Source organism: Manis javanica, chromosome 11 (assembly GCF_040802235.1).
Source record: "Manis javanica isolate MJ-LG chromosome 11, MJ_LKY, whole genome shotgun sequence".
Lineage (NCBI taxonomy): Eukaryota > Metazoa > Chordata > Mammalia > Pholidota > Manidae > Manis > Manis javanica.
The window spans coordinates 51,509,581-51,535,981 of record NC_133166.1 but is presented as its reverse complement, the minus strand read 5'-3'; the positions used below and the strand labels follow the sequence as shown (position 1 = coordinate 51,535,981).

Here is a 26,401-nt window from a genome sequence, read left to right as displayed (position 1 = left end):
AACTATGAACTTTTTTTAAGAGATAAAAATATAACTACCCTCATATAAAGCTCCCTCCATTTTCTAATAAAAAGTTGAGATACAGACTTCAAGTAACCAAGTAACAATTAGAATACCTCAAACCCTGAATATTTTCTTACTTTCTTTGACCTAATTACCTCGACAATATAAAGGATATAGTTTGTACCAATACAAAATATACTTACAGGAAAGATTTTAATAAGAGAATTAAAAAGTAACTAACCAATCACTTAATTATAAAGAAGCTTGAAAGGAATAAACTAATGATATAAAGCATTTATGAAATGCCTTAAAGAAGAAGATATTCTTGGGTTATTAAAATTAAGAAAAAGAACACACAACATGAAGGGTGGAGTTCCCATCTGAGTAAGGCACACATATCAGATTTGGTAGTACAACAGCACAAAAACGTTATTACGTTAAATAAACATTTAAGTTACTTAATGTTTGACCCTATACATGACATGATGTGTGTGGGGGTGGGGGAGAGGGAGGGAATCCTGACAAAAAAAAAGCAAATATGCTACTCAACAGCTCAAGTTATGGTATGATATGTATAGAAACATTAACACTAAAATTTACAATGTTTCTTTATCATGTAGTAAAAATATAAACTTAGAAAAGAGATAAATCTAGGGGTCTTTAATGAGGTATTTTATTTTCCCTGCTTATTAAGTTCTTCATTCTATAGAAACTGAGAGTAAGAATTATTTATACTGTTTATAACTTCTTACAAACCTTCCCTTACCTTCCCCAGAGTTGCCCGTTACTTCTGTAGACTGGATTTTTATTTTATTAAAAAATATTTGATAGTAGGGAAGATAATTCTGTTTATAAGTATTTTGAGTTTAAGAAAGAATACAATTTTATCACATAAAATAATAAATGTTTATAATAATATTAATAATGTCAATACTTAATGAAGCTATTAGATTAAATCTTCCCAGATTTAATACTGAACTTTATTCAAAGTCACACACAATTAACTTTAAAATATAAAGGAACTTTTGTAAATTAAAAAAAATTCTGACTGCAATACTCCCTTGGGTGCATTAATATATCCTACTGATACTCATGTAGGGAAATCATAAACATATTTTAGTTCCTTTTTCTAATGCTTAAAACATATTCAACAAAAGTGCTAATGGTAAATAAATGTAATCGCAAAGGCAAAAGAAATTGCTAAATTTTACTAAGATTAAGCAATGGAGCCACACAGTTTTGTGATTTCTATCTAACCAAGTACTCTAAATTTTTGCATGAAAATGTTGGTTCCTTAAAATTGAAGCAAGTTTTCTTTAGAACACATGACATTATTTTCAGAAGTATTATTTACATTTACACTGGCTTCAAATACTACATTGCTTGCAGAACATTTATTTATATAAGCTTTCTTTTTCAGTAGGTTATTCTATAAAATATTTTTAAAAACTTACATATTCTGGAAACTCTTAGAAGTAGAGTAAACAAAATACTGTAATGAATGATCAGAATAATGTCATTATATTCAAAATTAATTTTAGGTATCTTTCATACATTATATGTCATCTGGTTTTATTTTATAGGAATCATTCATAAAGAAATTTGTATCTTTTGCTTAAAAATGTTTTAGGGTAACTTCTTAAATCAGAAATTTGTTGCTTACTACTTTATACTTGAAATCCTTAAAATGCAATTCACAGATGTCCAAAGCTCACACCCTGCCTGGAATAACAATTGCTAATATCCAAATACTAAACAGAGAATCCAGCTGATGTTTCTGATGCAGTGGTAGGTTAAAGATACTAAAGTTTAAAATCAGCTTAGAATAATCCCATATTGAGTATAAAATTATAGCCTGTCATCAGGAACAGGCTGACAGAGCCAGGTCCAGATGGGAGACTGGCTGGGAAAAAAGCTGAGGCAGGTGGGAAAATGATGGGAACCTGACAGAAGACAGGACTACTCCCTCTGCTGGCAAGGTTCTCACCTGCTTGAATTTTTAACTAATGACTAGCTTTTCTTTAATTATTTAAGGTATAACCAATAAATTATGTAAGGTGTTCCTCCTTCATTTGGCTGTTCTGTGTTTGCACAATTTCAAACTCATGGTATCCTATTTTTCACCATATTAATTTTGCAGAGATATAAGGATCCAGTGTTTCACCAGGAGGTCTAATTATTTATTTTGTAATTTAATTGTATAAGCATAAGCAAGTATAGAATTGCTTTTATAATTTAAGGCCTTTAAAAATTAAGGATACATTTGGTTGCTAGATATATACACCTTCTTGAAGAAAATAATGTCGTGGGCAACATACTTCATAATCTCTTTTTCAGGCTCTGCATAATGCCCCGTAATGAAATAATATAGAAATGAACCATATAAATCAACTATACAGGGAACAAGGTAACAGCATGTCACAGCAAAACAGCATAGATGTACAGCGCCAAACCTATCTGATAATCTAATGATCTGAGTTTACAGATATTATGTACTAATATGTAAGAAATTAAGAACTAATGTTTACACAAAAAAATTGTTAAATTTTACAGAAAAAGTATTCAATATTGATTTTCAATGTAAGTTAATAGCTGCAGCAGAAACATTTAGTACAAATCTGTTCTAAGATTTTGGCCTACAACCAGAAGCTCCCAGAACAGGAGGGATCAGCTTTTTCACCCACTGTTCTCATCTGAATCCTGGCTTAAAAGCTATTCCAGCTCCCAGCTTTCCAGAAGGCTCCATCCCAGGAATCCCTGCCTGCCATTTGGTTTGCTGATTTTAATCTCTCAGGACTTTCTTATAGTGGTTCTTCTATGCTGAACTGGCACTTGCTTCTAGAAGTGAGTTATTATTAAACCTGTAGGTCAATTGTGGCACTAACAACTCTTTGGAAGCTTTCAGCCACACTGTACAATTTGCTAGTCTAATTAAATATTAATTCTAAGTGTTACACTTTGTGGCTAAGAGCTTTTATTTTCCATCATCAGCCTGGAAGAGAAAGAGGTTACAAGGCTAATTTAATCTCTCCCCATCCTCCCCAACATTAAAGATTAACTACATAGGGTGTGAAAACCTTATTAAAGAAACAGAAACTCTTTATATATTAATAATAATGTAATTAATAGCAAAGGGATAAAACATAACATTAGGATATGATATATAATATATGACCTAGTACTTAAATGGCTTTAAATTATAATTAGTTACAAGTACGTTTGTGTCATTAAGAAATAAATATCACCCTCTTTTGAAGACAGTAATCTTTCCTTAAGGGAAGGTATGCATCCAACTATATAAATAGGAATAATTCAAAACTTACATTTTCTCACAAGTATTTTTACGAAAGCTTACAACACCAAAGATAAAAATTTAGTAATTTTACATGTAAACTAAGTGCAGAATTAAATAAAGTTGTACTTTTCTGTACACAGAAAGTGATGTAGTAGAAAATAGTTTATAAAGAAAATAATATTAAAGGACCTTCCCCCACTTTTCTTCTACCATGTTCAAGTGGACTGAACACACAGGTCCCTTCGTGCTTCTGCTCCCAAAACAGCTGTGTCCATGCCTGGACACTGGGCATTATAAAGACTATGCAGTCCAGCAGCCAAAGATTCCATATGCCCAAACAGATGACTCAATTTCCATACTGTGATGAGATGTTTCACTATTTCTATCATTGATACATTTAAAAATGCTGGTTCTAATAGTCCTTTAACAATCACCACCACTACAAGGAACTATAGTATCAATCACAATATAAACTATAACATCATAAAGTTATTTTAGAGAGAACAAAAAATATTTAAAACAAAAATTATTTTTGTTTTTATAGCTTAGTAAACATGCTTTGGTTAGATTAAGTATAACAAAAAGCTTCTAAATGGTAATTCTTTCTTCTAAAGATGCACATTTATATTATGGACAATTTGAAATATCCTGCCCTTATTTAACACACACAGATATACTAATATAAAATGGTACATATACTGTTACTAATGCTCTAGATAGACAAAGTTGTAATTTGGAGTGTATTTATGTAAAAACAGTTACAAACATCCTTGACCAAGAAAGTAAATTAAATATACATGTATAATGCATACAAGCTAAGATTTGACTTAAAAAATTAATCAGGTAACAGCATGTGTAATATGAAAGAGAAAAAGAGAAAAACTAGAGCTGTAAGAACTTACAGACCCAAGCATGCAGTAGCAGAGTTGAAATATAATTCTATTATTAATTTTTATAAGGAAAAACAGAATTTGTTTACAATTCACCAGACTTGTACAAAGTTACTAAATTTTCAAAGACCAAATTTGACAAAGTATGGTGTAGAATTAAGAGGGTTTAATGGATTCAGTTCAATTAAAAATTGCTTATTTTTAAACAATTAAAATATTAATTTCTTATAATATACTTTAGAGTAGTTGAGAAGATCTAGAAGAATTAAAGGCAGATTCTCAGTTGGGACTATCTTCATTAAGGAATTCATGAAAAATAGCCAGAATATCTTACTTTATCTGTTAGTAATTGATAGCTACAATGAAGAGATTAAACCTGTGATTTTCATCATTAAATATTCTTCTTAATAAGGTGCATTTAAAAAGACTATTTTCTAAAAACAACATTCTCCTTAATAAAGTACACTTAAAAAGATCATTTAATTTGAAGTTATATGATAGAAGGTGGTATTATGTTTTCCTTTAATGATGCTCATATCAACAATTAGATTAAAAATATTTCCCCAAATTTCATAGTTGTAAAATCAAAAAAGTTTGTTGTCCTTCCACCATGCAATTATTCTTAGTTCTGTTTTAAGAATAAAAGATTTCACACTGAGAGAAATCCACAGGGCCAATGGAGTCCACGTTTCATAATCCCATGTTAGTAGTTCTAAAACAGTCCCTTGCTTGACTTAAGAATTCAGCTGCTAAAATACTCAGCATGAACACAAAAGCTTATGGATGAGAAAAGGGTGTTCTTGATTTCTCTACATTGAAACTTACTGTATAACTCACTTCAGTGGGTTCAGAGCTTTAATACATTAATATTAAAGGAGATGAATTTGCAAATACATCAATTAAAATACCATACTAAATAAAACATTATTCAATTTCCAAGAAACATTATAACAAGGACTGTTTTTTCTGCTTTTCTTCAGAAAACTGAATTTTCTTTGGTATAAGTTAACACACTGGTGATAATTTTCTTCAGTGATATAGCTGGGGGAAAAATTGTTGGAAAACATTGGTTATATAACTGAATAAGGCTTTTAACTAACCAAGCGTCAGTGATGACCAATAAAATTATGTCATAGGCCAGTTATAAGTCTGAGATCTGTTCTGAATAAAAGAAAGTTTAAACAGTTTACCAACTAAGGTTCTGTTAACAGATACATTAAATGCTGCCAATAATTAGAACTATACTAGAATGAGAAAATGATATTTCATATTTATCATTAAGAATGTCAAAGAAATTTTCATCTCTATGTTATTATAGTTGAGATATTTATTACGTTGTTGTTTATATTTAAAAATTCCTTAAAAGTGTAGATTACAATAGTTTTAATAAGTTAGCAATAATAAAAAATTTTCTTTCTGAAAGGAAAGCAGTGATGAAGTCATAGAAAAATAATCTTCCCTATTTTAATCACAATTCTAAGTTCTTCAATATTTCCTGACATGTAGTTTCAGGTATAAGTACTTTTAATCAATAGAAAATACAAATCAAGAACAACCTGTCACAGATTGCATAAATAAAATGTGTAAGTTAGGGGAAAATTATTTATCTTTCACCATGCCGAAAAAATCTTAATAAGGCATGAAAGTAAATTTTTATTTCCAGGAAGACTAAATGTTATCAGTCACCATTTTGTCTGAGCACACAACTGTCACTAGAAATTGAAAATAAAAAATTACTTTAAAAGGCACAAAATGTTTGTATAATATGGAGGTGAATGACAAATTTCACTAACAGTAAGCAGTTCAAACTTAAGACCAAAAAAAAAAAAATAAAGCTTCTTATCTTTGTAGATATGGAAATCAAGCAGTGTCCTATTCTAACAGCTTCAAAGTTATCACTTTGCAAAAAAAACAAGGTTCAAAGGGTATACAAACATTTGTTTCTAACAGTAACTGTGAAAAAAGCAGCAGAATGTTCAATTGTAGCTAAAATACAAAATTTAATATGGAAACTTATACTTAAGTTTAAAAAAGTTGAATAATATTGTCATACTTAAGAAAATATGTAATAGGAGTTTTAAGGTAGGGCTTATTGTTATTTTTCTTAAATGCGATCTTTCCTGTGTTTTCAATCCACGACAACCTTCACTCCACAACAGAGTTTTGAACAGTTGAGTTGTGAGAATGTGAGCAGCTGCTGTTATTATAACTAAAGGTCTGTCTACTGCTTGAGTCTGAGAGACCACATGTTCGGCTGTCCTCTCATCTTGCCATCCTCACCAATTAACTATTAACATGGAGGGCTGTACACATGCTCTTGGGGGCTCTTTAACAGGCTTCTTGGCGAGTGGAACAACTACACAGCAGGGATCTGGGAACTGAGTAATGCTGGAATATAGGGGTACTTCTGCTCCTTCTAATGACACTTTACTCTACAGTTCTGCATGTAACAAAGTCTGTATTTAACTTGGCCATTTTCACACACATTTTCAGTACAACGTCTCTGGGTAGATACTAAAACTATACTATAGAAAGAGACAATATGGGTAATACTACTACTTCATAGGGAAAATTGTTTAGGACTATCATTTTTAAAGACATTCATAATATATTTAGATGAATAGTTTTAGTGTTTTCGGAACAGATTTTTAGAATTTATTTTTACATATTTGTTTCAACATACGTTTGTCATTTTTTTTGCATTGTTATGGAAATAATCTTTAACCCAGAGGAAATAAAAAATTTCAAGTTCAAAGTTGTGAGGATAAACACAAATATTTAAAATGCAAATTTCAAAATTATTCTTTTTTTATCCCACTTGCAAAATCATATAATAATAACAATATGTTAAGTCAGTTTTGAATCTATGTCATTACTTTCCCTATTTCAACTTTTCTCCCTCTTTGCAATTTCCTTAACTATGTGTTCCTTCTTTACAGTGAAATTAAACATGGGAAGCATGCCAAAGTACAATAAAGGGTAACTAATCATTACTGTACAAGTCTGACAGAATGCTAATAACTAAAGTAAGAACACTGATTGGCTGTTTTACCAATCTAAGAGATAGATGTTTTATATACCTTTAATCTAGTGTTACTTTATAAAACATATTCAAATAAAGGTATCACAATTCTTTTATCAATAGATGTCTAATTATATGACAAACTTTCCAAGGACATCAAACTACATTTTTATTTCCCGACAGAGACCACTTTACTATCAAATTCCAAGCTGAAGCATGCAAGTTCCTACATATACTAATTTTCTGCTCCATCCACACATCCTATTACATTGCTGAAATGCTCCACAAGGATAGGGACCTTGCTTGTGTTGTTCACTACTATATCTCCATGGTTGCCTTAAACAGTGCCTGCAATAAATATTTATTGAATGAATGAATAAGCTAAATTACCTTTAGTCACTTAATCACTATTTAAAGCCTGACTAAAGATTCTAGCACGGATGGCACTGGTCATAGTGGCAAGGAAGTTGATGTGTGATGTTAAAGAGCCATGTCACAACATGGTGATGTCACTAAGATTTAGATGGTCATCTGACTTTATGCATATCTCCTAGTCTATCTCAGGTCTAACCTGTGAGAAGGCCTTATTGGTGCCTTTAATAAAAAGAAGCAAAAAGCTGAAGATTTCTATTGCTTTGAGGGAGTTGTATACCTTTTTTTTTTGGTTGCCTCATCTCTGTTCAAATTCTTAATTTTCGAAGTCTGTTTAAGTAGTAATAGTGAAGGTGACAACTGCTAACATATATGGAGTGCCTACTATGTGCTAGCACTGTGTCAGCAAATGTAGTTGCTAATCTTCTGAATTAGGTATTCTTTGCCCCATTTTTACAAATGAAGAAGCTGAAGCTGAGCAAGTTAGGACTTAACTAAGATCATGTAACTCACTGGGTCTATCTGCCTCCAAAAGCACAGGCTCTTTCTATCATTGACTCCTACTTTGTACATAGTCTGTTTCTTAATTCTGGTCCTATTTTAGTACTTCTATTGAATAAACAGCATAGCATGGGGGTAAAGAGTATGGAAACAGGAGGGGGATTACTTAGTACTAAATCCTGTTACTTCATTAGTTGAGTGATCTTGGGAAAGTCATTTGAATTTTTTGTCCCTTGTTCTGTAAAATGGAGACAATGAGAGTGCCACCATATAGGGTTACTATGAAGATTAAATGAGTTAGCATTTGAAAAGAGTTTAGGTCCGCAACTAGCCTGAAGAAAAAAAGTCACTGTTATTTAAAAACAGATCTGTTTTTAAATAAACTCATAGTCCCTGGTCCTGTGTATTGGTATGCCTTTGGATAGCTTTGTAAGCATACTGCTTCTAGTTCTTACTCTTTTTCCTTAGCCCAAATATGATTTTCCTTGCCAGTCTTTAAGAGTTCAAGTGTTTGATCCCCTATTTATATCATGACTGCTTTAAGCAAACTGTTAAGTTTTATATTTTCTCCTAAAATAGTTTGATATGAAAATAAATACATGAAAAAAATGTAAAATAAATACATGGTCACATGTCATGTTCAAAGTGGAAGGGAATAATTTGGTTTTTTTTATAGCTCAATTGGTAATAGGGCTAGTATATTATACCTAGGCAAAACTGTCTAGGGAAGAGACCTATGGAAAATGGGAAAATTTTAGGTGGATGTGCAGTTTTTAACAAGACAGTCTCTATGTTGAGGGACATGTCTTAATTCTTGGTCACATTGTATAACATTATACTCATCATCAAATTCTGTCTCTATGTTTTTTCCTATTTCCACTTCAAAATAGTCTCTTTACTGGCATGGTAAAAAGCATAAATTTAAACTATATCTCTTCCAGTTATACAAGGGTTTAAATACAGCTGTAAAATACCAGAATTCAAACATTGCTTTATGTTCAGACATCCAGTCTACTTTATTATCTCAATCATTATTTATTCAGTGGTGTAGATAGGATGACTTGCAGTCATCTGATAGTATTACTGCTTTAAACTGTACTGTGACTAGAGGAATCATTGTCACAAACATTCACAATGAGTTTTGAATCTCTTCTAAATAATAAAGATGACCACCAAAATGGCTTTTGAAAAACATTTTTTTTTGCATAGGTGCCTTTGGAATAAACTAAAAATTATATCTGTACTTAACATTTATTTCATAATTGTTTTTCTTTGCTTTGCAACTACACATAAGGAAATACGCTTCCATCCTTTTTTTCCTTCCCTTTCTGGAATGGAACTTTTTAATTTAATATTTCATATGTACTAATTTGTCAAAGATTTTACAATGATAGTTTTCTCTTTAAAACTACTGAACAAGAGCAATGTTAGCCTAGAACTTTTTTTCCTTATGGAAAGTTGCTACCATCAAAGGTAGTTAGTAATTTAAGAGACATAGGATGTAATGTGACAGAGAAGGAACAGTCCAAGTTTTAAACAGATCTGAATTTCATACTAGCTTTAAACATGTAATAAGTGTGTGACTTTGGAGAATCACTTAACTTCAAAATTTATTTCTTCTTTGCAACTGGAATCATATGTATCTTGTAGAATTTCAAGATGATTAGGGCAGCTTTATAACCTAACAGTGAAGATGATGGGGCATTGTGTCAGGGAGAGACACAGGTTAAGACCTACTGGCTCTGCCACTTATTAATTGTGTGACCTTGTGAAAACAGAGGTAACACCCCATCTTTCCCAAGTCTCCCTGTCCCCTCATACCTTAAAGCCCAGAGCAAACACTATGTACTTTGTCTCTATAAACTTCTCTATTCAGGGCTTTCATATGAATGAAATCATATAGTATTTGTTCTTTTTTGATGGCTTTTTTTACTTCACGTAATATTTTCAAGGTTCTTCTACATTGTAGCAAGTAATAGTACTTCACTTTTTTTATAGCCAAATAATATTCCACTGTATGGATATGCCACATGTTGCTTATCTAGTCATCAGTTAACAGAGATGTAGATTATTTCCTTCCTTTGGCTATTATGAACAATAGTTTTACAAACATTCACATACAAGTTTCTATGTGGACACATGTTTTCATTTCTTTTGGGTATCTAGGAGTGGAATTGCTGGGCCATATGGTAACTTTATGTTTAATCATTGACGAAGTACCAGACTGTTTTCCAAAGCACCTGCATCCTTTCATATTCCCACCAGCAGAGTATGAGGGTTCTATTTTCTTCACATTCTTGCCAACACCTACAAGTTTTTATTCTAACCAACCAAAAAGTTGTGAAGTGGTATCTTATTATGGTTTTGGTTTGCATTTTTGATGACTAATGATTTTCAGCATCTTTCATATGCTATTAGGCCATCTGTCATATCTTCTTTGGAAAAATGTATATTCAAGTGTTTTCCCATATTCTAACTGAGTTATCTTTTTTATTATTGAGCTGTAAGCATTCTTTAATGCCACAATCTAAATATTGTAGATACAAATCCCTTATCAGATATATGACTTGCAAATATTTTCACCCATTCTGTGGGTTGTTTTTTTGCTTTCTTGATGGTGTTCTTCTAAGCACAAAAGTCTCTAATTTGCTGAAGTCCAATTTATCAATTGTTTTCTTTTGTTTTTTGCGCTTTCGGTGTCATATCTATGAATCCTTTGACAAAATCCAATGTCATGAAGATTTACCCCTAAGTTTTCTTCTAAGAGGTTTATGGTTCTGGCTTTTACATTTAGGTCTTTGATCCTTTGCAACTTAATTTTTGTACATGGTATGAGATAAGGGTCCAATTTCATTCTTTTGCATGTGGCTATCTAGTTGTCCCATGCCATTTGTTGAAAAAGACTATTCTTTTCATATTGAATGGTCTTGGCACCCTTGTCAAAAATCAGTTGATCCTAATAGATGTAGGGGTTTATTTTTGGATGGCCAACTATATTCTGTTGATTTACATGCCTATTATTATGCTACTACTACACGTTTACCATTGTTTTGAAGGAAGTTTGGAAATTGAGAAGTATGAGCCCTCCTTCTTCTTTGGGATTGTTTTGGTTGTTGTAAGTCCTTTGAAATTCCTAAGGAATTTCAGAATCAGCTTGCCAGTTTCTCCAAAAAGGAAGAGGCATTCTGATAGGGTTGCACTTAACCTGGAGATCAGTTTGGAGAATATGGTCATCTTAACAATTTTGTGCCTTCTGGTCTATGAATGTGGGACGTTTTTCCATTCATTTAGATCTTTACTTTCTTTCAACAATGGTTTGTAGCTTTCAGAGTAAAAGTTTTATACTTGTTTTGTGAAAATTATTCCTAAGTATTTTATTCTTTTTGATGTTATGGTGAATGTAACTGTTTTCTTAATTTTATTTTTAGATTGTAACACATCTTTTCAATGTTTACCTCCCCATTAGAAAGCAAGGTCCCTGAAAGGAACTAGTATCTTTTATTCATTTAAAAATGTCTGGTGATATACATATAGTGGGTCAGAGCATATATCAGTCACTGAAAAACAATGTAGAAGAAATGAATGAATGAATGAATGAATGAAGATAAAAAACACTGCTTCAATAACTAAATTTATAAGAAGTGCAGAATATTTTTTCGGTTTTTTTGGATGTAAGAAGTTTTGATGTAAAAAGTCAATTTTTTTCACATTATGATCTAATTTTTATTTTGCTAAATTTTATAATTATTGAAGAGGGATGTTAACTTGAACAATAGGAAGTTGCTATGGTAACCCTCAGAAACCTCAAAAGTACAAGTCACTGACAATGTATGGGGGCACACTGTCAATTATACTCTTCTCTCCCTGTGGAGGAAGGAATATGGTGCCACATCAGCCAATCTTAACATTTTTAAAGAGTCACTTAAAATAGCAACTTTTTCTTAAGGCAAATATGAACAAAATGCAAAATCCTTTTCTTGTAGATTGGAAAAATGCTCAAGTATTGTGACACGTTTCACAAACTTCCTAGCCCTTAAACAAAGTCTCAGCTTTAACTCTTGGACAGTATATTTAGGTAAAGCATTTTCAAATGGCATTTCTTTATCTCTTTGGAGAACCTCACTTCAATTACTTCTTATATTTCTGTTATATTAATTAAATGAAAGGTTTTCATGGGCCCTTGTAGGCTCACAAAGTATAGTCCTTGTTTCTTTGATTTACTTAACATGGCATTTTAGTTCAGATCTCAGTTGCAAAATAGGGATAATACTCTACTTGTCCAAGTGTTTTATCAGTTGAGAGGAGCCCTTCAAGTGCTTCCCTTTTCTAAGATTGAAGATTTGAGATTTTTCTAGCTTTGAGAGAGTAAGTTCCAGAATAAAAACCTGTTACATATTCTAGTATGTGGTTTTGGAACCCAATTTTATGAGTTTGAAACATGGTTTCTCAAGTTTTAAACCTGGATCTAGTTTCTTAACTTCTCTGCACCTCAGTTTCCTTATGGGTAAAATGGAGATAAAGACAGTAGTTACATAAAAATTCTGTAAGAACTGTTAGGTCCTGACTTAAAATAAGTGTTTTGTATTTGTTAGCATCTATCATTATTGTTAGTATTGTTATTTCCTAGAGGAGTACAGCAAAACCAAACTCAAAACTTCTCTGCTATGAAAGTCATTTCAAGTCAAAGTGTTTTAGTATGTGCATTAGAAAAAATGATTTCAGTGCTTTAGTTTATTTTGACTTTCACATTCCATTCACTACATATATGTTTTTAGTTATTTCTAGTATTATGTTATAGAAACATATATAATAATACTGTGGGAATATACAATTCCTGTTCCTTTACTACCCGTAAAATAACAGTAATAATGATGAAAATAGTCTCAAACTTGCCCCTTGAACACTCGTAAGAAAAGGACTTTATGAGCTGATGAAGAAAATCTTCAAAGATCATTTTTCTCTATTTGGGGAGACAGACCTCTTTTCCTGAGAGTGTAACTTCAGGAGGTTTGTACATAGAAACTGGGAAAGAAGGAGACTTTTCTTATTCAATCAGCTCTATTTTTTTTCCTTCAAAATTTTTAATATGGTAAAATACACGTAACATAAAATTTACCATTTTAACCATTTTTAAGTGTACAGTTCAGTGGTATTAAATACATTCATAATGTTGTGCTACCATCACCACCAACCATCTCCAGACCTGTTATCATCTTGTAAAACCGAAACTCTGTACCCATTAGACAATAACTTACCCTTCCCTCTTCCCCTAGCCATTAGCAACCACTATACTATACTTTCTGTCTTTATGATTTTGGCCACTCTAAGTAGCTTGTATGATTGGAATCACAGTATTTGTCTTTTTGTGACTGACTTTTTCATTTAGCATAATGTCCTGGAGGTCATCCATGCCATTACATATGTCAGAATTTCCCTCCTTTTTAAAGTTGAATAATATTCCACTGTAACATACCTCACATTTTGTTATCCATGTTTATGGATACTCAGGCTGCTGCCATATTTTAACTAACGTGAATAATGCTGCTATGAACATAGGTGTACAAATCTCTCTTCAAGACCTATGTTCAGATCAGCTTTATGATTAATGAAAAGATGTCACAGCAAAAATCAACCTCACATCACAGTGATAATAGCAAGTTCACAAGAAATCAGAGGAAAAAAATAAAATCAGTAAAGATGGATTTACCATACATTCACTGAGGATTTCATATTAAAACCACAAACACACAGAATTTAACAATCTAAAATAAAAGATGTTTTGTTGCTTTGGCATTTCAAGCATCTGAAGCCTCTTTTATCTAAACAGCATATGAAAATATTTTACCAAATTCATAAAGCATTTATATATTACTCTTCACTTTGTACCACTAGTTAGGGAAAGAGGTTTTGGAAAGTTCTTACCTGGATAAGATGTGTTGGCATTGTGATGATACAGGCTGAAAGAGAGGTCCGCAGAAGACCACGGAGGACATAGAGGAACTTTGTAAGACTGTGACTTTTGTCATCATTTTCTGTACAGCAAATGTCATCTCCCCACAAAGGTGAACCAAGATTCTGGATTCCTATTCTTAAAATGTTTTTCTGTTTTTTCTAAAGGAAAGTGGGAAGGAGGTAAACACATTGAGTTTTGTTAACCAATAGGCTACCTCTTTTACTTTGACTTTCCAGTTCTTTTTCTGATTTATAACAGGTCAGGGAGATAAAATCAGTAGAGGTGGTAAATATATATGCCAAATGCTGTTAGGCATGGAATTAGAACTACAAAAGTTTAATGACTTTGACAGATATACTGATATATATATATAAAGAATGAAAATATTAAGTTAAAGAATTAATATCAAGATATTTAAGTGAGGTAGGTACTCGGCATATCAGAACATAACTCAGCGCAATACTTCAATATAGGGAATATATTAATATTTTAAAAAATATTGCAGTAACAAAGGCTGAATTACAAACTTCCTGTGCCATTTAGGACATAATTCCTTTGCTGTAACACAAACTAATGGAGCATACTGTGAAGCATAAAAGAATTTTAAAAATAAACTGCTGAAAGCTGAACAACAGTTAAATTTATTCCTATGAGAACGTTGAAAACAATTGGTATTCTAAGCAAAATCAATGTTCAAATTTCATTTTTATTGTTTATTTCTGAGATACCTGAAAACTATAACTTAAAAACAAATGAAATTATGGTAGCAATTTGTAAATGTTTCCACTCCAGATATCTTTACAGATAAGCTCCACTACTTTACTTGTAACTAAGATTAACTATACATTTGTATATAATACTCAGTTCCTTAAAATCTATTCATATATGTAGACTACAACTAGTTTAGTTTATTTGAAAATGTAGTGATAGAGAAACTAAGATGAAAATTTCTTTCAAGAAGGATTTATTTCAGTGTCAGAATACTATTTTGACTCAGGAATAATATTCTTTGAAGTAGAGTCCAACAGATGCACTTTAGTAGCTTCTTGAATTCATCTAAAGATCTGAGGCAGACATACAGACTTGGCCATTTAGCAAACTATACATTCTACAGTGTAACAATATGGAAATTCATTGGAAATATACCTTATAACTTACTGGTATATTTAATTTTTTTTCTAGCATTCTTAAGTGTTCACCATAGAACTGTTTATGTCAACTCTGATTAATCCTTATGAAAGTCAATAACTACAGAACCACTGGTTCAGGGATACAAACCACCTCATTTGTTGTCTATAAATTTTCATGAAATAAAATACTGTTTATTGAACATGGTGCTGTTTTCACATTCAAACAAGCAACTAAGAAAACATACCTTTCATTGTAATCCAATGATAGCTTACTTATAAGGTCCTTCAGATGTGTGTGTGTATGTGTATATACATACATACATATTTATATATACATACCTACACATACATATAATCATGGCTGTATATACATATGTATATGTCAGTATATGTGTTATCTCTTTGTTATTTTCTTTTCTTCATTCTATAAAATTTCTTGCTCTTAGAAGACGTGTTATCATCTTGCAAGAGCAGCAGCTCTGCACACTGTACCACAGGAACTGTTATGACATGCCTGTTTCCATAGTTACCACAGGGAGTGGGGAGAGGTGTCTGTCAGGGACCAATTTACCTCTTCAGGCAGGCACTGCCACCAAAGGGAAGACATGTGCCCATAAATCTTAGGTAGGACCAAAAATGGAGAACAATGACCTAAATAAAATTGCATTTGAATACCAAGGATCACCACAAAAACTGAAATACATGAAAAGTCATCTATAAATAAATGTTTGTGTTTCACTACACAAAGACATTTTTCAACTTGCTATTAAAATGACCAAAGCAAATCTAAAAATCATTGATTTTGCCATGGAGAAAGTATTAAATACAGCAGTAAAGTTTATAAGAATATATTAAAATCTATGAGTGAAGAGCAAATGTAGTTGATAATGCCAAAAATAAGACTTTTGGCTTGTCTTCTTCAATAAAAATAATGGTGTTCTGGAAATAATCCTGCTAAAATAATATAAATGAAATGCAATTTTTTAAGCAGCAATAGCAATTAAAATCATTGATGAAGAATTCTGAAATGCATGATATCTAGAAATAAAATTCTCCTCACTTTGTGTAAGTTAAACTAACCAGAACATTTTTAATAGTGGGAATTTGGAAGAAGTTTTTAAAAATAGAGTTACAGAGAAATAGTTAAGTTATAAAATATTTTAATATAGCAAATAAAAATGCATCTTTGTTTAATGAGATGACTCAAAGCATAATATAATTAGAAATAAAATCTTAAAAGAATTAATTCTTACTTAAAAGGTTATTCAATTAAGGACTGAATGACAGAAATATAAAAAATTTAGAAGGGAAAGTACAAGTCTTGCAGATTTAAGAATTACTTTCAAAATATGTCTATTAACTCCAGTTGCTATACATACATATTTAAAAATAATTAATGTTGAAAGTGTATGTGTATATCTTCTGTGCATCCACTGAGAACTTAGTTAAAACTCTAACCACACATTAACAGTCAAACTAAGGCTGCCTGTGCTCTGCTTATTTACATCTTTTGCACTTGGAAACAACTTGTTCACTGTTGATTATTTGCAGACCTTCTGGGACTAAAGAGTTTGAGAACATTGCATACATGATTATAAAAAACTCTGAAGGTACTTAATACCTGGGGATTGGATCCATCAAATCCTTCCTCATAAATGATGTTCTGGATAAACTGAAGCAGCTTCACATAGCCATGGGTCAAAGAGCTGTGGGTAGGGAGTGGTTCAAATACATAAATGGGCTTATTACACAGGAAATCCAAAATTCAAGCTAAACATTAATATTTAAAAGGTACACATTTATGAGATTGTTTAAATATAATATAAAATGAGGGAAAATAGTATAAATAATTGAAAAATATGCAGTCAATACATGCAGGAAGTAAGTTACAATGCCTTATATTAACTACCTCAAGTGTTCTTAGCATCACGGGAAGATAAAAAATCTGTGGAGACTAAGATGACTTAATTATGTCAGGCCTAGTTACCTCCAAGAAAATTAATGATTTAATGAAGTAACCTAAAAGATGAAGCCACTATAGCTTTTCAGAAGTAATCATAGATAATTAACAGAGTTAATTAATTGCTATGCCAAGTACACCTGAATCAATGTCCTGATCACCTGAGCTCATCTTCCATCAAAGTTTCAATTTTCTTAGAACAAACTGCTAAAATAACAGCAATTCAAGAAGTTGATCTCTTAAGACAAATTGAGTATAATCTCCAGTTCATTTGTAAAAAGAAGACAATAAAATAAATGTATGAATTTAAGACAACCTAAATTATTTCCCAAATGAATATTAGCATTAATATTAGTATTTAAAAATATTATAAATGCTATGAAACATGTCAAAGTATATCTAGTAATTGTGAAGAAAATCTGCTTTAACATTAACTGAATTTAAGAGTTTTCATAATGGACAATGTGTGTGCTATGGCTGAATGTTAAATGTCATGATGATGAGATTCTGCAGCATAGCTATTTCATAGACATTAAATTGCCTAAATGCTGTAGAAGCTGTGGGTGACCTTAAAAACACAAAAGTATTTGCTTTACTTTGATCCTAAGTAAAGCAATCACATAGGCAGAAGAAATGCCCTAAGGAAAGACTAAATATAATTTGAAGCATACATGCAACGCAAAAGAATATAAGTTAGGAAAAGTAGCAGACTTAGTGTGTAAAATCAGTAGTAGATGATTCAACAAAAGTATATGCACATCTCTGTAAACATTCTGTTGAATAGCCACTGCTAGCCCAAAAGTACTAACACAAACAAAAAAGAAAACCAAGAGAAAAGAATGCTGTTCTATGCAAAACACATATGTCTCCAATTGAAGGATTTGGCAGTATGCTTATTTCTTGTAGTTATTTCACCATTTTCAATGAAAATAAAACTAATATCATGGACATATTTTTCCAGTTTCATGAATGTGTCTATAATGATATTCTGTAATGGCAATGATGTGACTATTTCATTTCTTAACACTTATTTATCCTGGCTTGCTCAACCTTTAGAACACAGTGCTGCTGTTTGAATACAGCAGATTCATTTCCTATCTGGGTCAATTAGCTTTGCACAGGGGGTAAAATCTGTTCCAAGGTTCCAGACTATGAAATGATTTCCAGCCAGCCATTTCATGAATATCACTATGGGTTAAAGAAGGACAGATCAAGAATATACCTAGTACATCCTAACCCACCAATAATGAATCTACCCAAGACCATTATTATTCCACATATGCAAAATGTTTCTTAAGCATTTTTCTTTTCCCCAAAACTGTTCAATAATAAAATTTGCCTCAAGTTCTTAGTATCAAATTTCCTATCTAAGGGCACATAATTAAACACTACACATATAAATTACTTCTTAGTTTTTTAGTTGCCAACATTTATGCAAACACAATCTGTTAATTATTTCATATTCTCACAGTCTACTGAGGTAATAGTAGTGGACCTGAGATTCTCTTCAAGGTGGTGTTGGGGAGGGGGTACGATATGAGAAGAAAGATGAAGACATAAAGCCAATACATTTTAATCTCTTTCCTTATTTAACAACAAACAATCCAACCACTAACAATGCTTAGGACTTTATAATAAACTTTCTCTAAAGCAAGTAGATTTCTAAGAAAATAAACACTGTGAAAATATAAAATTGGAAAAGAAATCAATACATTTAGGTATATTAATTGGGAATATTCATTTTTGAATACATGGGATTAGAGCATTTAAAACTGAATGAGTTCATATGGCATTGATATTAAAATACTAAGTATTGTTAATTTCCATGAGATACATTTCCTTGTCAGCAATATTTAGAACATATATATATATATATATATATATGTATTTTTTGCTGAAAATAATTATCCCCTATTATCACCTAAAATTTAAAAAAAATTAAATCCCTTTAATGTGGGGGCTGTTGCTTTTTGTTGTTCAGCAGTCTAGCAACTCATAAAAGAGGAGTTGCAAGAAGGAAACCCAGTCACAAATATGACCCTGGCTTCCTTATTTGTGTTTCCAAGCATTTAACAAAGGTTACTTAATCAAAGTATTTAAAACAGGCAACACATTTCAAATCATGTATATTATTTTACCTGATTTTCTTAATTTTCAACTTTTATAGTAAAATGATCTATCTTGAGATTCCACAATTTGCCTTTAAACTATAACAGTACAAAGAATATAAAAACAATTACTAGAACTTTATCTTTAAAATATCAAACTTTTAAAATTTTCTTTAGTTAAAAAATAAAATTGTTCCATGTGCATTATTCATGCATCTGTTATATTAATATGCTATTTGACAGGAATTTATTTCTTCATATTAATATAAAACATGGATAAAAGGGGTTCAATGACATAAATGTAAATCTACATTCTGATGACCAAATTTAACATTTTATAAAAAGTTGATAGAAGACAGAGATTTTGTACCTATCAATATTCCCTCTCCCCTGGTCTTCAGCAAGAGGCCTAATGGACATTTGCATCAGAGAACTTTAGTTTATATCAACGAATGGCATTGGTCCTCTGTAAAAAGTAATTCTGTCATTCAGTCTCATTGAGAAAGATTTAAAAAATCCAGGTAATAAAAAGAATCATAGTATATCTAGAAAAGGAATTAAGTAGATAGTTATCAACATATAATTAATTACCTTGTAGTTTTTCAAACAATGAATAAAGGAACACTTACCAAATTTTAATATGATCAAAGAAATAAGTGTAACAGCAAAATGTAACAGCTTGAGTAACAGAAGACAACATTTTGTGAAAAGATAAATTACAAAAATAAAATTTGTATATATGAAATTAACTAGTTGACATGTGAAAAGTTTACTCATAGATAATAAGATCAGATTTGTTTCTAATAAGAGTAGGCGATTTTAATTTTATCAACTGGTAAATTATCTGGAACATAGTAAATATTCAAAAAAAACCTTTTGCATCTTTGTCACATTTGATTATTACAAAAACCTTGTGAGGTTAAGTATAGTTATTATCTCCGTTTCATGGTTGAGAAAATTAAGAACCATTAGCGGTTAAATGATTTGCTCAAGGCTGTACAAGAGGTAAGTGAGAGAAGTGGCACCTAAAACCCCAGTTTTCTAAAACTTTGTTAAAGTAAGATAAAACCTGAGAGTAATTCAGATTCAATGACAAATTCTGTGGGCTCAAATATACTAATGTGATTCTGGTGAGGTTTGAATATGGCTCCATTCAACAGTCAAATAAAGTATCCAGGTGTATAGTTTTAGGAAGATATTTCTCTTTTAGTTGCACTTATGAGCCCTTTACCAATAGACTATATTAACTTGGTGCATGATATAAAATGATAATATGGCAACATGGCTATTTACAAATATATAAACTAGATACCAGTATAGCACAGTGGAAAGTATGTTCAAGATCTGGGTTGTATATATCTACCACTAACCATAGCTAAATGTGTGATGTGAGACAAATTCTTCAATTTTTCTTTTTTGGGCCTCAAAATTTTCTCATGTACAAAGTGACAGAGTTGTACTAATCTCTGCTGTCCATTCTGACTTAAAATTATATGGTTCAAAATGATTTTTTTTTAAGACTGATTTTTCTCATTAAAATGATCTACAGCTGGGTTTTTAAAAATGAGAAATTCTGTGGAATTTAAATATTAACTTAACTACTTGACAGAAACACTTCGGAAGAGTAACTGTTATCACTCCCAATTAGGATTAATTTAAAATTAAGATGAAGCATTTTTTACATTATTTATGCAAATCATTGAGAAAGTATGATTTCTATTCCCAAAATTCTATTTACACACAAAATCCAAGTATTCATCTATGACAAAGAGTGGGAGATACTTATAAGGCAGCAGACACAGTATCAATAGTCTCAACTAATTGTGTAAAAGTTTGCTGAGCTATATTAGCATATAATTTACATGTGACTATAAAGACTGTGAAGTCTATTCATAAGTAATTTTCAAGTTAAAAATTCCACTACTATTACCCTGAAGGCTGTCATTTACTGATTTTTCTTTTTGATGCTTTTCACTTAACAACAGTGAGTTTGATTCTCTTCACCATGGATACCAACTAACAGAAGAGTAGACAGAGAGTAGGAATTAGGAGCACCAAAGAGAGTAATGACTAGCACGGGCCTCTGGGGCACTGTTGGGAAAATACTAAAAACACAAGGATGCAAGAATTGCATACATAGGCTAAAAAATCCACTATCTGACAAGGACGCTATTGAGAGAGGTTACAATCGTTTGTGAAAAATAATTTGGTCCAACATTACTCTGATTTCCTTTAATTACTGATGTAAACAAGTCATTAGATTATGTTCTCTACTACTCTTCAACGTTGCTGTCACCCATCCAGCCCTGGGTCATTACTCATTTTCCAAACATCCTGGCCTTTCTGTTCATTGATCTCTCTGCCAATGGTCTTGTCTTCATCCTACCTGTGGTGCTCACTCCCATGGTCACACCTCAGACCTTGTCATTATCAACAATTGCTATCCCTTATAATCTCAAATCATACACTCCTCTCCTGACAACCACCACTAACTTTCCTCCCAAAGCTTCTATACAATCATTTGACCCCACTAAGACCTGCATACCATTCCTTCTACCTCTTTATTCACCCTCCTTGATATACTCTTTGAGTTAATCAACCATTTTGATCCACAACCAACCCTTATTTTTATTTCCTTGCTATATCTCACTTGCTCAGCAAAATTACTATTCTGGTTAAATCCAACTCTACCCCCTCCACTTTCACCTCACTGCAACTAAAAATGGTGGGTGAAACAGCTCCATCTGAGGGGACCCATCTCACTGTAAATTTACGACCACAGACTTCAATGGGCCCTTAAGACTGCCTGGTTATCGCACTATATATACTCTTCCTCTCCTAGATGACTGTCATACTTTCTCCTCTTTTAGACAAACCTCCAATATCTCTTCCCCCATCTTCATTATCAGCTTTTAGCCTTTCACTGAGAAAACAGAAGCAACCAGAAGAGACACCCATCACTACATTTAACCACATCAGCATCTGTACCAACATGAATGCATAACTTGTTTTATTGCACTTTATTTTTTTGTGTTTCACAGATATTGCAGTTTATTTTACAAAGGTTTGTGGTAACCCTGCATTGAGCAAGGCTATTGGTGCCATTTTTCCAACAGCATTTGCACACTTTATGTCTCTGTATCGTATTTTTGTAATCCTCCCAATATTTCAAGCTTTTTCATTATTATATTTGTAATGGTGGTCTGTGATGAGTTATCTTTGATGTTACTTTTGTAATTGTTTGGGGGCCCATATAAGACAGACAACTTAATCAGTAAATATGTGTGTTCCGACTGCTCCACTGAGGGGTGGCACCCCCATCTCTCTACCTTTCCTTGGGCCTCCCTGAAACAAACAATATTGAAATTAGGCCAATTAATAACCCTACAATGGCCTCTAAGTGTTCAAATGAAAGGAAGAGTCAATTGATGTGGCAAACTTCATTGCTGTCTTATTTGAAAAAATTGTCACAGTCATCCTAATCTTCAGCGAACAACACCCTAATCAATCTGCAGCCATTAAAGGTAAGGCAAGACCCTCTACTTGCAAAAAGATTATGACTCAATGAAAGCTCAGATGCTAGTTAGCATTTTTTAGCAATAATGTATTTTTTACTTAAGATATGTACTTTTTTTTATACATACTGCTATTGCACATCTAATAGACTACAGTATAGTGTAAACCTAACTTTTTAAAATGCACTGGGGAACCAAAAAATTCATTTGGCTTACTTTATTGTGATATTGGCTTTACTGCAGTTGTGTGAAACTGAACCTGCAATATCTCTGAGGTATGCCTGTATTCTCTCCTCCCATGAGTTACCACCATAGTAAACTATCTAAATGTCTATACTAAGCCACCACCTCCACTTGTTCACAGACCTCATCTCATAGGATGTCACTCCAGCAATTCTCCCCTCTCTTCTGCATCATCATTTTCCCTTTTATTGGATGCTTTCTGTAAGATATAACATACTGTTACCTGTCCCTTTAAAAAAAGTAAAAACACTTCCTTATATACTTTCTCTGCCAGCTATCACTCTATTTTTTTGTACCAAAACTCTTTGAGCTTTTCTACTACTTGGTATCCCCAGTTCTTCCCCTTACATTCACATAAACCCATTGCAACACGTTTTTCACTACCAAAATTCCATTAAAGATCTTCTTTTTGTGGCCACCAGTGATCTTCACCAGCTAAAATCAATGGATCTTAAAAATTTTGTTTATTAGTAACTTTATTGCGATATAATTTGGATATATAATTCATTAAAAGTGTGCAATTCAATGGCTCTAGTATACTAACAGTTATATAGCTGTTATCACAATTTTAGAATATTTTTGTCATTTTACAAAGGAACACTATGCCCAGTAGCATCACACTTTCCAACTCTCCCATGCCCTGCAGACCTTAGGAAACACTAATCAATCTACTTTCTGTCTTTATACATTTGCTTTATTATGGAAATTTCATATAAATGGAACCATATAATATGCTGTCTTTTGTGACTGGCTTTTCTCACTTACCATGATGTTTTAAGGATTCATCCATGTTGTAGCATGTATCAATATTTCATTCTTTTATATGGCTGAATAATATTCCATTGTATGGTTATATTATATTTGTTTATCTATTCATCAGTTGATGGACATTTGAGATGTTTCTACTTTGGGCTATTCTTAATAATGCTGCTATGACTAGTTATGTATAAGTTTTTGTGTGGACATGGTTTCATTTCTTTTAGCCATACACCTAGAAGTGGAATTGCTGCATCATAAAGTCAATCCATGTTTAACTTTTTGAGGAAACGCCAGACTACTTTCCAAACAGCGGCACCATTTTATATTCTCACCACCAGTGTACGAGTGTTCTGATTTCTCCACATCCTTGTTAACACTTGTTCTTATCTTACTTTTTTATTCTAGCCGTCCTAGAGTGTATATGAAGTGGTATCTCAGAGTGTTGTCTTTGTTTTGGCTTGGTATACCTTATTTTTTTTAGTTTAAATATTTCCTTGTCCATATATTTTGGATTGATCTTTTGTAAATAAGAAATACAGCTGAACTTTTAATCCAATCTGCTTTTCTTTCTTTAAAATTGTAAAAAAAAAATTGGTTCAGTGGTGTTAAGTATATTCATATGGTTGTGCAACAGATCTCTAGAATTTTTTCATTTTGCAGACTGAAACTCTATACCATTAAACAACTCCTCCCCCATATACCCCTGTTGATCACCATTCTACTTTGTTTCTTTGAATTTGACTACTGTATATACTTCATGAGTAGAATCACCCAGTATTTGCCTTTTTGTGACTGTCTTGTTTTACTTAGCATAATGTCCTCAAGGTTCATCTATGCTGTAGCATGTAACAGGATTTCCTTCCTTTTTGAGGCTGAATAATATTCTATTGTATGTATATGACACATTTTGTATACCCATTCATTCACTGATAGACATTGGGTTGCTTTCAACTCTTGGCTATGTGCATAATGCCGCTATGAACATGAGTATGGAAATATCTCTGTGAAACCCTGCTTTCAATACTTTTGGATATATACCTAGAAGTAGGATTGTTGGATCATACAGTTTAAATTTCAATTTTTTAGGGGAACTGCCATATTGTTTTCATAGCCGTGTACCATTTTACAATCCCAACAAGAGTACAATGTTCCACTTTTTCCAAATTCTGGCCAACCCTTCTTATTTTATGTTTTTTTGATAGTAGCCACCCTAATGGGCAAGAGGTGATATCCCCTTGTGGCTTTGATATGCATTTCTGTAATGATTTGTGCAGTTGAGTATCTTTTCACATGACTTCAGCCATTTGTATATAACCTTAGGAGAAATATTTACTCAAGTATTTTGCCATTTTAAAATCAGATTATTCATTCCTTTGTTGTTAAGTTGTAATTCTTTTTTTCTTAAGGTCATCTTCTGTGCATGAAACACCCGGCACTATTGGAAATCAGTGGCAGAGCTATTCCACTCAGTCAAGTGCGTGTGCTTTTTTTAAATTTTATTTTATTTTTAATTTTTAATTTTGGTACCATTAATCTACAATTACATGAAGGACATTGTTTACTAGGCTCCCCCCTTCACCAAGTGCCCCCCACATACCCCTTCACAGTCACTGTCCATCAATGTAGTAAGATGTTGTAAAATCACTACTTCTCTTCTCTGTGTTGCACAGCCCTCCCCGTGCCCCCCACGCACTATACATGCTAATCATAATGCCCCCTTCCTTTTTTCCCGCCCTTATCCCTCCCTTCTCACCCATCCTCCCCAGTCCCTTTCCCTTTGGTAACTGTTAGTCCATTCTTGGGTTCTGTGATTCGGCTGCTGTTTTCTTCCTTCAGCTTTTCCTTTGTTCTTATGCTCCACAAATGAGTGAAATCATTTGGTACTTGTCTTTCTTCACCTGGCTCATTTCACTGAGCACAATACCCTCTAGCTCCATCCATGTTGTTGCAAATGGTAGGATCTGTTTTTCTCTTATAGCTGAGTAATATTCCATTGTGTATATGTACCACATCTTCTTTATCCATTCATCTACCGATGGACATTTAGGTTGCTTCCATATCTTAGCTATTGTAAATAGTGCAGTGATAAACATAGGGGTGCATCTGTCTTTTTCAAACTGCAGTTCTGCATTCTTAGGGTAAATTCCTTGAAGTGGAATTCCTGGGTCAAATGGTATTTCTATTTTGAGCATTTTGAGGAACCTCCATACTGCTTACCACAATGGTTGAACTAATTTACATTCCAACCAGCAGTGTATGAGAGTTCCCCTTTCTCCACAACCTCGCCAACATTTGTTGTTGTTTGTCTTTTGGATGGTAGCCATCATTACTGGTGTGAGATGATATCTCACTGTGGTTTTAATTTGCATTTCTTTGATGACAAGCGATGTGGAGCATCTTTTCATGTGTCTGTTGGCCATCTGAATTTCTTCTTTAGAGAACTGTCTATTCAGCTCCTCTAACCATTTTTTAATTGCATTATTTGCTTTTTGTTTGTTGAGGTTTGTGAGCTCTTTATATATTTTGGATGTCAACCCTTTATCGGATCTGTCATTTATGAATATGTTCTCCCATACTGTAGGATACCTTTTTGTTCTATTGATGGTGTCCTTTGCTGTACAGAAGGTTTTCAGCTTGATGTAGTTCCGCT

General features: G+C 32.5%; 1 protein-coding gene across 8 annotated transcripts in view; it reads right to left on the bottom strand.

The window, feature by feature from the left end:
• ELP4 (elongator acetyltransferase complex subunit 4) overlaps positions 1 to 26,401 on the bottom strand; it is a 252,442-nt gene that overhangs the window by 129,783 nt on the left and 96,258 nt on the right. For 6 of the 8 annotated variants that reach the window (XM_073216359.1, XM_073216362.1, XM_037019504.2 and 3 more), the window contains exons 6-7: positions 16,785 to 16,872; positions 14,006 to 14,194 (exon numbers count right to left, since the gene is read on the bottom strand). In XM_073216359.1, the coding sequence (XP_073072460.1) occupies positions 14,006 to 14,194; positions 16,785 to 16,872 (277 nt within the window). The remainder of the gene's footprint in view (positions 1 to 14,005; positions 14,195 to 16,784; positions 16,873 to 26,401) is intronic. The other 2 variants (XM_073216360.1, XM_017664044.3) reach the window with 1 other exon arrangement.